Consider the following 13,569-nt stretch of genomic DNA (forward strand, 5'->3'; position numbering starts at 1 on the left):
TAACATGAGCACTTTCCCTAACACACTTTTACTGTTTCTCATGTAATGTGTCTTAGAAGGGAATTTGTACCAAGAGAACAGTCTATGGTTTCTCTTAGCTAACATGTTAAACTTTAATAAATCCAAGTTTTCAGGGATACTTAATTTTAATTGGTATTTTTGTCTCTTAAGTGATTTTTCTCCTTAGGAAACAGACGTTAAATTTAAACTGTGGTGTTCCTATTTCCTTCTACCTGAAGCTTAAGACTTTTATCTTTATTTTACTTTATTTATTTATTTATTTATTTAGAGACAGAGTCTCGCTCTGTCACCCAGGCTGCAGTGCAGTGGCACGATCTTGGCTCACTGCAACCTCTGCCCCTCGAGTTCAAGAGTTTCTCCTGCCTCAGCCTCCCTAGTAGCTAGGATTACAGGCACCTGCCACCACACCCAGTTAATTTTTGTATTTTTAGTAGAGACGGGGTTTCACCATGTTGGCCAGGGTGGTCTTAAACTCCTGACCTTAGGTGATCCACTCGCCTTGGCCTCTTAAAGTGCTGGGGTTACAGGCATGAGCCACCACACCTCGCCAAGACTTTTATGTTTAAAGAAGAACATTTGTAGTCCTATACTTAGAATACTTAAGTAAGTTGCTCCTCTGCTTCCCTGAAATTAAAGAATGAAATTGCTGAGGGATGGTGGGGAAAATGCACAGTATTTTCACACTGGGATTAAAAGCCTCATACTCTACCAACTGACCTAGCCAAGCAGTTCAATATTTTGAATAAGAAAAGTTTTGTTATAGTTTAGGTGTCATTACCCACCAGCAATGTACTATTTAGTAAGTCATGCCCAGTTTCCGCTTTTGTAAAGTAGCGCTAATTACACTACCAAATGTGGTTGACATCATAATCAAACAGGCTTATACACAGTAGTACTTCGTAAATGATAAATGGTAGTTATCAATTTGCATAATCTTGCTAGGCAGTTATAGAGTTCATTAAAAAAAAGGGTTATCAACTAAATTCTGACTATTATAAAATGGCATTTAAAGTCCACGAATTGTTAACAGTATCAACTTGACAGAATACCTTCAATTAAAAACTAACTTTTAAAAAAGAGAACTGATACTGAAAGTAATTCCCTGGCTGGGTGCCATGGCTCACCCGTGTAATCCCAGCACTTTGGGAGGCCAAGGCGGGCGGATCACCTGAGGTCGTGAGTTCGAGACCAGCCTGCCCACCATGGTGAAACCCCGCCTCTATTAAAAATACAAAAATTAGCCAGGCATAGTGGTGGGTGCCTGTAATCCCAGCTACTCGGTAGGCTGAGGCACAAGAATCTCTTGAACCCAGGAGGTGGAGGTTGCAGTGAGCCGAGATCACACCACTGTACTCCAGGCTGGGCAAAAGAGCAAGACTGTCAAAAAAAAAAAAGAAAGAAAGAAAGAGAGAGAGAGAAAGAAAGAAAGAAAGAAAGAGAAAAGGATTCCCTAATAAGTTGTTTCTTCATTTTAACATTTTTAATTTTAATTTCTATTTTTTTTTATTTTTTTTAAATAGAAGCAGAGTCTCACTATATTGCCCAGGCTGGGTTTGAACTCCTAGGCTCAAGCAATCCACCTGCCTCCATTTCCCAGTGTGCTGGGATTACAGGCATGAGCCACTGCACCTGGCCAAAGTATTTCTAAGATTTGGGCAGTAGGAGATACCAGAAGAGCTTTGCAGCAAGTCATGCTCTTTGCTACCTCTACTAATTTGGCAGCCATCAATATTTATAATGTATGTCAAAGTGCCTTGAAAACATAAAACACAATTCCAGAATGTTATAATAATGATACTATTCATACTGGGATTATAATAAAGTCCTTCAGTTCTGAAAAGAAAATGTTAAATCTAGTGTATAAGGTACCTACAGTAGGGAGACATCTTTAGGTTGATGGGGCCATTAGGAGTATTATTACAATTACAATAGATTCATCTTATTATGTGCTTCAACTGAAGTCTATTTGGCTAAGATGTTATTGAATGACATGAATAAATGAATATAAAATTAAACTAATAATATTAGAAGCAGGAAAACATCTAAAGATAAACAATAAATCAGCTAAATCCTGTTGAGGAGAAGAGAATTCTGTGTTTAGGAGTTTTAACTTTCTGATTGCTTTACATATAGTAGATAACGTTTATTGATATGATTGTTTTGTGTCTCTTTTAGGAGAATATGTTCTTAATAAAATTTTCTGAGATGGAGTCTCACTCTGTCGCCCAGGCTGGAGTGCAGTGGCGCGATCTCGGCTCACTCCAACCTCTGTCTCCTGGGTTCAAGCCATTTTCCTGCCTCAGACTCCTGAATAGCTGGGATTACAGGCATGTACCGCCATGCCCAGCTAATTTTTGTATTTTCAGTAGAGATGGGATATTGCCATGTTGGCCAGGCTGGTCTCAAGCTCCTGGGCTCAAGTGATCCAACTGCCTCCGCCTCTGAAAGTGCTGGGATTACAGGCTTGAGCCACCACACCCAGATAATATTTTTCAAAACAAGTTCTTAGCTTATTGTATGGCTCACAATTGCCCAGGATGTCACCCAGGCTAGAGTTCAGTGGCATGAACGTGGCTCACTGCATTCTCGACCTCCCAGGTTCAAGTGATCCTCCTGCCTCAGCTAGCATGGTGGACCGCATCTGTAGTCTGAGCCACTTGGGAGGCTGAGGCAGGAGGATTGCTTGAGCCCAGGAGGCAGAGGCTTCAGTGAGCTATGATTGAAGCCTGTTTAGATCAATAATTCTTCCTGTAGTCCCCAAGCAGCTGGGACTATGGGCGTGGGCCACCATGCCTGGGTAATTTTATTTGTATTTTTGGTAGAGATGGGGTCTCCCTATCTTGTCCAGTCTGGTCTTGAACTCCTGGGCTCAAGCAATCTTTCTGCCTTGGTCTCCCAAAGTGCTGGGATTACAGGTGTAAACCAGTGTACCCAGCCTCCCAGATGGTTTTTATACCCAGGAATGTTTGAGAACCATTATATAAATTGTAGTAAGCCTTAAGAAAATCAAAGCAAAACGACAATTTAAATGTTACCATCTGCCCTAGAATAGTTTTGTCAATTTTGGTCAAAGGTAAAGAGAAAAAAAATATCTTGTAGCTTTATTTTGTTTTTGTTTTAAACTTATTTATTATTATTATTATTATTATTATTATTATTATTATTATTTTGAGACCAAGTCGCTCTCTCTTGGCCAGGCTGGAGTGCGGTGGTACAATCTCAGTTCACTGCAACCTCCACTTCTTGGGTTCAAGCAATTTTCCTGCCTCAGCCTTCCGAGTAGCTGAGATTACAGGCACCTGCCACCATGCCCAGCTAATTTTCGTATTTTTAGGAGAGACAGGGTTTCACCATGTCGGCCGAGGAGGTCTTGAAGTCCTGACCTAAGGTAATCCACCCACCTTGGCCTCCCAAAGTGCTGGGATTACAGACATAAGCCACTGCACCTGGCTGTTTAAAACTTTTTAGGAAACAGGGTCTTGGTCTTTCCTCCAGGCTAGAGAGCAGTGGGATGATCATAGCTCACTGCAGCATCAAACTCCTGGGCTCACGCAATCCTACTACCTCAGCTTCCCAAGTAGCTGTGACTACAAATGCATTCTACCACCCAGGCTAATAATAATTATTATTTTTCTGTACAGACTAGGGTCTCACTATGTTGCCCAGGCCAGTCTCGAACTCCTAGGCTCAAGCAATCTTCCTGCCTTGGCCTCTCAAAGTGCTGGAATTATAGGTGTGAGCCACTGTGCTCAGCAGAAAAGATATATAAAGAAAAGCCCAAGAGAATAAAATATATAAGTACACTCACCTGTTTCAGGTGTTTTATGAAAAAACGGTGAACTCCAAGGCTGCCAGTACCTTTTGCCTGTTTCTTGACATCTCACTTGAAATACGTACTTAATGTTTGGCTCCAAGTAGAATTCTGACTGTTGCACATATGTAAAATTGGTGTCAAATTCTTTAACCTAAAATGGATGGGTAACAATAATAAAATGTGGTGTGCTTTTAAAACAACTATTTTATTTAGCAGAAATGTATGGAACACCTATTATGTTCCAAGCTGTCTTCTAGACTCTAGGAAAACAAAGTGTTCTTTCTATAAAACATGGCCGTACATAATCAAATACTGTCTCTGAAATACATTAAAACTGAAATACACACTGCTTTTTTTGAGATGGAGTCTCGCTCTATTGCCCAGGCTGGAATGCGGTGGCTCAATCTCGGTTCACTGCAACCTCCGCCTCCCGGGTTCAAGCGATTCTTCTGCCTCAGCCTCCCAAGTAACTGGGATTACAGTCATGCACTACAACACCTGGCTACTTTTTTGTATTTTTAGTAAAGATGGGGTTTCATCATGTTGGCCAGGCTGGTCTTGAATTTTTGACCTCAAGTGATCCGCCCACCTTGGCCTCCCAAAGTGCTGGGATTACAGGTGTGAGCCACCGTGCCTAGCCCATACTGCTTTATGTTTGACAACTGTCTCAAATCTCCAGAAAGTCCAAATGTGATATTATATATATGTGAATATATATTTATTTATGTGTGTATATATATTTATTTATTTATGTGTGTGTGTGTGTGTATATATTTTTTTTTATTTTATTTTTTTTCTAGATAGGGTCCCACTCTGTTGCCCAGGCTGGACTGTGGAGTGCAGTGGCTCGATCATAGCTCACTGCAACCTCCACCTCCTCCTGGGCTGAAGTGATCCTCCTGCCTCAGCCTCCCAAGTAGCTGGGACTACAGGCATGCACTACCATGATTGGATAATTTTTACATTTTTCTGTAGAGATAAGTTCTCATTATATTGCCCAGGCTGGTCTCCTGGGCACAAGTCATCCCTCTGCCTTGGCCTCCCAAAGTGTTGAGATTACAGGAGTGAGCCACCACACCCAGCCTTAATTTTGGAATATATTCTTAATTTTGGAATATACTCTTTTAATGGGGTGGGGAAATGGTAGCTGATAGCAATTGTCTGAATTCCCCTCTCCCCTGCAGCTGGATATTTAGATCAATAATTCTTCCTGAATGATGAAATAATTTTACTCGCTAATGGTGACTTTTAGAAAAAAATACCTATGAGCTAAGCTGTAAGTTGGTCCTCATTGCAGGTTACTGCAGATTCTACAAGGCCCAATAATACATATATATATATATACACACACACACACACACACACACATGTATATATGTGTATATATATATATGTATGTATATATGTATATATATGTGTATGTGTCAGAGAAAAATTAAAATATTAAGAAAGTTGAACTGAGAAATCCAATGGAGGATAAAGAAAATAGCTGAGGGATAAACACAAAAATCCTTTTTTCCCTGGAGCACTACACCCTGCTATAAAACGTAATGAAAAATGAGCCCCAAACAAGCTGTTTCAGTTGGCAGAAAGAAACCAAGGCATTTGTACAGCATCTTCAGTATGTTCTAGTAACTGATTTACTGGAAAAAGTGAAGCATGATTGAAAGGCAGACATAAAATATGTCAATATGTCTAGAAATGCATTTATGCAACAACTAGGTGAAAGCAGTTATCAGATACTCATGAAAGAGAAAGTTACAACGATTGAGATTAAAAAAAAAAAAGAATGAGGTATCAACCTCATTCAGGGATGCTTCCATTTAAAACCCAACCTTAACATTAATCCTTAAAACTTGCAATGCACTGAAAATGTAAAATTCGTGAAAATATTTGTTTGGGGGATGTCATCTACCCTAGAATAGTTTTGTCTATTGAGACATGGCTTATGGAAACTCTGAATGATATTTTTCAAACTCTGCATGAAAGATATCTTTCAGAGTTTCCATAAGCCATGTCTCTATGCATGACCCTGGAAATTTTCTGCAATGTTAATATAACTGGAGAGTGTCTGAGGTCTCCTGGGATCTAGAGAAATTTTACTTACTGTGCCAAAGATTTGACTCTCAAATGCACTCTGCTTCATATTAGTGTCTCTTGTAAGGAAGTTGTTAGTCTCCAATATGTTTGCTGCCATTACATTTATAGATAAGTCCTCTTAAAGGAAAGAAATACCCTAAAGTACAGCCAGAATTCCAAAATAGTAAGAAGAATGTTATGGAACTGTTATCGATTGTTTAAACCATGAGGCAAACCAGGTGGCTGCTTAGGGCCCTGCAAGTACAACCTGATATCTCAGGATGATATCTTTGGAGGCTAAAATGAACATTGAAAGAGCTGGACTTCATTGAGTGCCTCTGTAAATAATATAATTTCAAGAGTACAAGAAATTTTGAAGTAAGTCCATTTCTACTTAGAGCCGCAACTCTGAAGGTTAGGGGTCATTGAAACGTAATGTTCTTCAGTTTGAGATCTCTCTTTTCTTATGTTAAATATAAGTTCCTGGGAACATCCTTGGGTGGAGGGAAGAAAAAATCTCCAACCTAGTTAGAGTTCTATAATCCCTACCTTCCCCAACTATCAGTATGGGACATGGCACTGGATGAGAGGGTCCTTGGTAACCCACCAGTGTCTAAACCCTTGGTTTCTCCCTTTACCCTACAACCTCCTCCCCTTTCTGCCCAAGTACTTTTTATCTAGTGTTTGGTAGAGGAGGGAAATGGGGTGGTGATGGGGAAACTTATTTGTGACTAATCATACATTTTTCCACATTTTCTGTCTTATACCAACCTTCAGACTTGGAAATGCCGAAGCCAAGGATTTGTCTTTGCTATCTGTATGCTGTTCTATCGGCCCTTTCAAGAAAAGAATAAATACTTGGTTTTGTGCAGCCTAAGTTAAGAATGGTTTTCTCACTTTTAAATGGTTGAAAGAAATTTTTTTTTTAAAAAGACTATTTCATGATGCATGGAAATTATGTGAAATTCAAATTTCAGTGTCCAAAAATGAAATTTTAATTGGAACAGACTATGCCCATTCATTTACATAATTGTCTGTGACTGCTTTCACGCTACAAACACAGAGTTGAGTAGTTGAGACAGAAATCTTATGTTCTGCAAAGCCTAAAATGTTTACCATTTGGCCCTTGAATAAAAAGTTTGCTGAGGCCCTGGTGTAGCTTAATTAGAGAAATTAGTCACCAATAATCCACTTACTTGAACACATAGCTAAGATTTCCCTGCCTCTGTCACTAAAGTTGGACACCATTAGACAAATAATAATAATAGTAATAGCTAATGTTTCAAAATATTATCCACATGAACTTGACATTATAAAAATCAATGGAGATGCAAAAAATGATCATGGCACATCTCTGCCTTCCATGAGTTCACAGTTAAAGAGTAGAGAAATAGAAGTGTAAACAGGCAAGTATATACAATGTGGCAAATGCCCTGAAACAGAGTATACGGAAGTAGGTGTGGATTGCCGTTGGCAACTGGGAGCTCAATTTTTGACATGAATTTGAGGGGCCTAGGAGACAGCCCATAAAGATACAAACAAATAGTTAGAAATATAGGTCTGACTTTCATGAGAGTTGGGAGGGCTCCAGGTTCTAGCCTACATACAGGTGTAGCTGAGGCCTTGGGAATAGGTGAAAGGAGTAAGAAAGAGAGGAGACAGTGAGATGGTAGGTATGAAGGGAATGTCAATGTTTAGGGAATTGGCAGAAAAAATAATTTACAAAGGAAAGGGCATCCAGAAATCTTGATAGAAGACTAACACATTCTTGAAATGGGAAAACCAAGAGGAGAGACATTTTCAGGACAAGGTGGTCAACAGTGTCAAATGCTAGAGTAGGATGAAGACTGCCAAGTTTCTTGGTCTTTATTGTTTGGAAAGATGCTACCATCTTCCTCTCCTCACACGAACTGGTTCCAGCAGCAGGTGGAGAGCCTTGATGACATTTTGAGGTGGATTGCAATAATGCCCAGGTAATTTCCCAGCCCTATATCCTGGCCCTTTACCATGTAGCTTTGAACATTCTCCCATTCTGGCTCTGGTTTGTCCATGTAGCTTGCTTTCAGCCAACAGACATTGGTAAGCCTGATATAGGCAGAGGATTGAAAGACACTGGAGAGATTGGGCCTTAGGTACTCTTGCCCTCTGCCATCACCATAAGGACATGCCCAGGCTAGCCTGTTGATGGCAGAAAGAGGACCAGGAGACATGTAGAGGAGAGCTCATGCAAAGACATAGGAGTGAGCCAGCTGAGCTGCAAACACATGCCCAATTCCAGCAAAGCTCACCTTAGACCAGCTGGGCCCCACTGACATTGAGAAATAAATGTTTATTGTTATATGTCCCTTCAGCTTTTGTGGCAGTTTGTTACACATTATTGTGTAGCAGGATGAGCCGCAGACAAAACCTCTCAGACACCGAGTTGTAGAAGGAAGGGCTTTATTCAGCTGGGAGCATCGGCAATCTACCGCCTTAAAATCCGAGCTCCCCGAATGCACAATTTCTGTCCTTTTAAAGGGCTCACAACACTAAAGATTTCACATGAAAGGGTCGTGATTGATTTGAGCAAGCAGGCGGTACGTGACAGAGGCTGCATGCACCAGTGGTCAGAGAGAAACAAAACAGGGCAGGGAGTTTCACAATGTTCTTCTATACAATGTCTGGAATCTATGAATAACATCGCTTTCTAAGTTATGAGTTGATTTTTAACTACTGGGTTTTGGCCAGGCAGGCCCAGTCCTGGTTTCGGGCCTGGTGCTGGGTTGCCTGTCTTTGCTTTTACTTCCTTGTTGTTTTTTCTTAAAACAGGTACTGAGTATAAAACAATATGAGAGGGTCTCTCTCTTCCCTCAATTGTAGCAGTAGATAGCCGATATACCAATCCCTCTTATTTCATGTAAATAGGAGTATGTAATAGACTAGAAAAATGTTTAGAAAATAGAAAGGAATTATATTACCAGTGTCTCTGAATAAGTTTTCAGAAACCAACTGTTTTCTAGTTGAAACTCTCATTCTCTGCTCCCCCTGGTGGTGCTACAGAGGCCATCTTGGTAACAGGTACATTTGAGCTCACTTTTCAAAACCTTCTCTTTGTCAGAAGTGGCAAATGGAACTGAAAGAATATTTGTTATCTCATATGGTCTTCATAACAATCCTTTGTGGCAGGTAGTATTAGCTCCATTATATAAATAGGGAAACAGAGTTTGAAAGAGGTCAAGCCAGATTTTTTTGAACTTATACCGTCAGTAACTGAGTGCCTCTCACAGACTCTACATCACTTTAAAGACCACATAAATATTTAGAAAATGAAAAGACAGGTCTCAAACCAACTTTGAAAAGCTAGTTATATTTTGTAATAAAGATTACATAGTAGGTGGTTTTTCTCTGAGATGTTTATTTTCTTTCTTTTTATAGAGATGGGGGTCTCACTATATTGCCCCGGCTGCAGTGCAGTGGCTATCCCTGGTGGGATCATAGTGCATTACAGCCTCAAAACCCTGGCTCAAGTGATCTTCCTGCCTCAGTCTCTCAGGTAGCTGAATATAGGCTTGTATCACCCCTCCCAGCTGAGATTTATTTTCTTCTTGCTATCTCTGAGCCTTTACTAAAATCTGTATATATTCCAACCTGGTCTAAGCTAGACTTCTAGGGAATTCAGAAGGGAGAGAGGTAAATGAGGTGGGAGCAAGATGTTTGTAAATGTTCTCCCAGAGGCAGCTGTGTCTCCAGAGACAAAATCTGAAGCTTTGACCTGGAACCATCTTTCAAGAGATAACTAGAGTCATGTGTCACTTAACGACAGGGATACATTCTGAGAAATGCATCGTTAAGCGATTTCATCATTGTACGAACATCATAGATTGTAATTACACAAACCTGGGTGGTATAGCCTACTACACACCTAGGCTATATGGTATAGCCTATTGCTTCTAGGCTACAAACCTATAAAGCATGTTACTGTACTGAATCCTGCAGGCAATTGTAATATAAATCACTAGGTGACAGAAATTTTTCAGCTGCATGATAAGTTTATGGGACCACCATCATATATGCCATCCATCATTGCCTGAAACATGGACTGCTGCGTGGCACATATTCTCCTTGCCTCGTCAGCCTAATTCCCTTAGATACTTCACCGTCTGTATGTACCTTAGTTAAAGGGGCTGAAAAGCACCCTCAATACCGTGACTTTCAGGTGGATTCCTTTGCTCTACTATCCCTGCTGCATGGCTCCCCTAGAGGCTAGAGAGTAACATTACTAGCTAGCATTTAGTGAACAATTATGCTATTCCAGGCTTGTAGCTAACTTCTTACATCATTGGATCCCCTTTCCCGCAACAAACACATGATATAAGTGCTTATCTTATCCCCATGTTATGTATGGGAATAACGAGGCACAGAGAAGATAAGAAACATGCTCAAGATTGCATGACTAGGCCGGGCGCAGTGGCTCGCACCTGTGATCTCAGCATTTTGGGAGGCCGAGATGGGCAGATCACTTGGGATCAGCCTGGCCAATGTGGTGAAACCCCATCTCTACTAAAAATACAAAAAGAAGCCAGACGTGGTGCCCGATGCCTGTAATCCCAGCTACTAGGGAGGCTGAGTCAGGAGAATCGCTTGAACCCAGGAAGCGGAGGTTACAGTGAGCCAAGATCACGCCACTGCACTCCAGCCTGGGCAACACAGTGACTCTGTCTAAAAAGAAAAAAAAAAAAAAAAAGAAAGATTGCATGACTCAGCCAGGAGCAGTGGCTCGTGCCTGTAATACCAGCACTTTGGGAGGATGAGGCGGGATGGTTGCTTGAGCTCAGCAGTTAGAGACCTTGACACTAGCCTGGGCAACATGACACAACCCTGTCTCTACAGAAAAATTTTTAAAATTTAGCTGGGCATGGTGGCACTCTCCTGTGGTCAGCTACTTGGGAGACTGAGGCAGGAGGATTGCTTGAGTCCAGGAGGTCAAGGCTGCAGTGAGCTGAGATTGTGCCACTGCGCTCCAGCCTGGGCAGTAGAGCAAGACCCTGTCTCAAAAGGAAAAAAAAAAAAAAAGATTGCATGACTAGAAAGTAGCAGAGCCAGGCTTTGAACTCTAGAGCCTGTGCTCTTGGCCACAAGGCTTTCCTGTCACTTTGAAGTAAACCCCCCACCTCCAGCAATATCTAATGGAGGCAATGCCACCACGGAGCTGAAGTGGTAGAAGAGACCTGTAATCTTTGGTATCCTCCCACTCCTCTTGACTCTGACTTTCCTGTCTTCCTACAGACATGCAGAGACAACACTTCATGCATGACCCAGATGAAATTGACAGTAGCAAATGTAAACAAAGCTTCATTCTGGCTACAGTGACTTGGCTTGAGTGATCTGGATAGAAATGGTAATTCACTTTTTCTGTGTTAGTGGTTGTGTTTAAAGGAAACGTGGTAGATTGACTGAGGGAGTCATGAGTTTAAAAAAATTTCTGAAAAAAATAATGGTGGAGGAGACAGAACCTGGCTTTGGATTGAAACCTGTCTTTTCATTTTCTAAATATTTATTTGGTCTTTAAAGTGATGTAGAGTCTGTGAGAGGCACTTAGTTACTGACGGTATAAGTTCAAAAAAATCTGGCTTGACCTCTTTCAAACTCTATTTCCCTATTTATATAATGGAGCTAATACTACCTATCACAAAGGATTGTTATGAAGAGCATATGAGATAACAAATATTCTTTCTACTCTATTTGCCACTTCTGATAAAGAGAAGGTTTTGAAAAGTGAGCTCAAATGTACCTGTTACCAAGATGGCCTATGTAGCACCACCAGGGGGAGCAGAGAATAAGAGTTTCAACCAGAAAACAGTTGGCTTCTGAAAACTTATTCAGAGACACTGATAATATAATTCCTTTCTATTTTCTAAACACTTTTTCTAGTCTATTACATACTCCTATTTACATGAAGTAAGAGGATTTGGTATCCTTTTTTTTTTTTCCTCTGGAGACAGAGTCACTCTGTCACCCAGGCTGGAGTGCAGTGGCTCCATCTTGGCTCGTTGCAACCTCCACCTCCCAGATTCAAGTGATTCTCTTGCCTCAGCCTTCTGAGTAGCTGGGATTACAGGCACACACCACCAGGCTTGGCTAAATTTTTTGTATTTTCAGTAGAGACGGGGTTTTGCCATGATGGCCAGTCTGGTCTTCAATCCCTGAGCTCAGGTGATCCGCCTGCCTTGGCCTCCCAAAGTGCTGGGATTACAGGCATGAGCCACTGCACCCAGCCTAAGAAACTCAGTATTCTTTAATATCATTCTATGACTGTGATACTATACAAGGACCCCAGGTGTCTTATTAGGATAAAACCCCATTAATTCAGAATCTAAGACTTGAGAATTGTATTTGTGTTGTTTTGAAATTTAATCTAAATTCTGCATATGCAAAAGGAATTCAGCAGGATCTTCACTTGATTATCAATCAAATGATGCAGAATGTGGATCCCATTTAAGTGTATGCAAACAACCATAAAGTTCACATTTATGATTTGAGTGAACAAAGGTAAACAAGTTGACGTAAGGAATTTACTTTTAATGAGTAATTTTTAGGGTATATAATAAAATTAGTATAGTTTTGCCCCCATCTTCTTGATACTTTTAAGATATATTACTCTATAGCAAAACCGATACTCAGAATCAGTCTTAAACAGTAAAAGGATTTGGAATCATGCTTAGCACCAAAGAAAAATTAAGTTATGTTTAATGTATTTTAGTGTTAAATACATATCACTTTATTTAACGCTCTGAAAACTGGTAATTTCACAGCTGATACATAACTGTTAATTAAGAAAAGCCAGGCCAGGTGCTGTGGCTCATGCTTGTAATCCTAGCACTTTGGGAGGCTGACAAGAAAGCCAGGGGGAGGATTATTTGAGGCTAGTTCAAGACCGGCCTGGGCAACATGGCAAGAATCTACAAAAAAATAAAAATAAAAATAAATTAGCCAGGCATAGTGATGAGTGACTGTAGTCCCAGCTACTTGGGAGGCTAAGGCAGGAGGATCACTTGAGCCCAAGAGGTTGTGGCTGCAGTGAGCTATGATTGCACCACTGAACTTCAGCCTGGGTGATGAAGTGAGAGTCTATCTCTAAAAAAAAAACCTTAAAAAAGTATCGGAAGGGGAAAAAAAAGGCCAGAAACTATTTCTTAATTATTTGGACTAAATGGCAGTTTGTTACACTTAAAAATAATCAAATAGCATTTCTTTTAAAATATATCAGAATTGGAACTTCTTCCTAAATCAGGCTAGTGTTCCTCCACAGCTGAAATTACTGAGTTTTATTACGTTGTTCCCAGGTGCTGTTATCTGATGTGACTTTATTAATGAACCTTGCAGCTATGCCTTTCTTAAGACACTAGATAATTTAACCTTGGCATTTAAGGATGGTTAGTTTGTTTCTCTAGACGTTCACTTTTTTAAACTCATCTTTACTCGGATTATCATCATCTTTAAGCTCACCTAAGACTCAGGCCTATACTGGTAATAAATATTACACTCTGAACTATACACTTTTCACTTAAAAAGAAACATTCATAAATCTTAGTTCTCCTTTCCGAACAATTTTTGTTTCCCTGGATGCCTGTCAAATTTCAGCACAGAATACTTAAATTTTTTATCCATGATCACTG

At 40.3% G+C, this 13,569-nt stretch overlaps 1 protein-coding gene across 6 annotated transcripts in view; it reads right to left on the reverse strand.

Moving 5' to 3' along the window:
* The window catches only part of IL23R (interleukin 23 receptor), a 166,565-nt gene that overhangs the window by 82,042 nt on the left and 70,954 nt on the right, over positions 1-13,569 (reverse strand). For all 6 annotated transcript variants that reach the window (XR_010153578.1, XR_010153579.1, XR_010153580.1 and 3 more), the window contains exon 7: positions 3,830-3,986. Coding sequence is in view for 3 of the 6 variants with exons in the window: in XM_016920445.4 (XP_016775934.3) it covers positions 3,830-3,986 (157 nt within the window). In the remaining 3 variants the exon portion in view is untranslated. The remainder of the gene's footprint in view (positions 1-3,829; positions 3,987-13,569) is intronic.

The sequence above is a fragment of the Pan troglodytes genome, chromosome 1, assembly GCF_028858775.2.
Source record: "Pan troglodytes isolate AG18354 chromosome 1, NHGRI_mPanTro3-v2.0_pri, whole genome shotgun sequence".
In the NCBI taxonomy this organism is placed as follows: Eukaryota; Metazoa; Chordata; class Mammalia; order Primates; family Hominidae; genus Pan; species Pan troglodytes.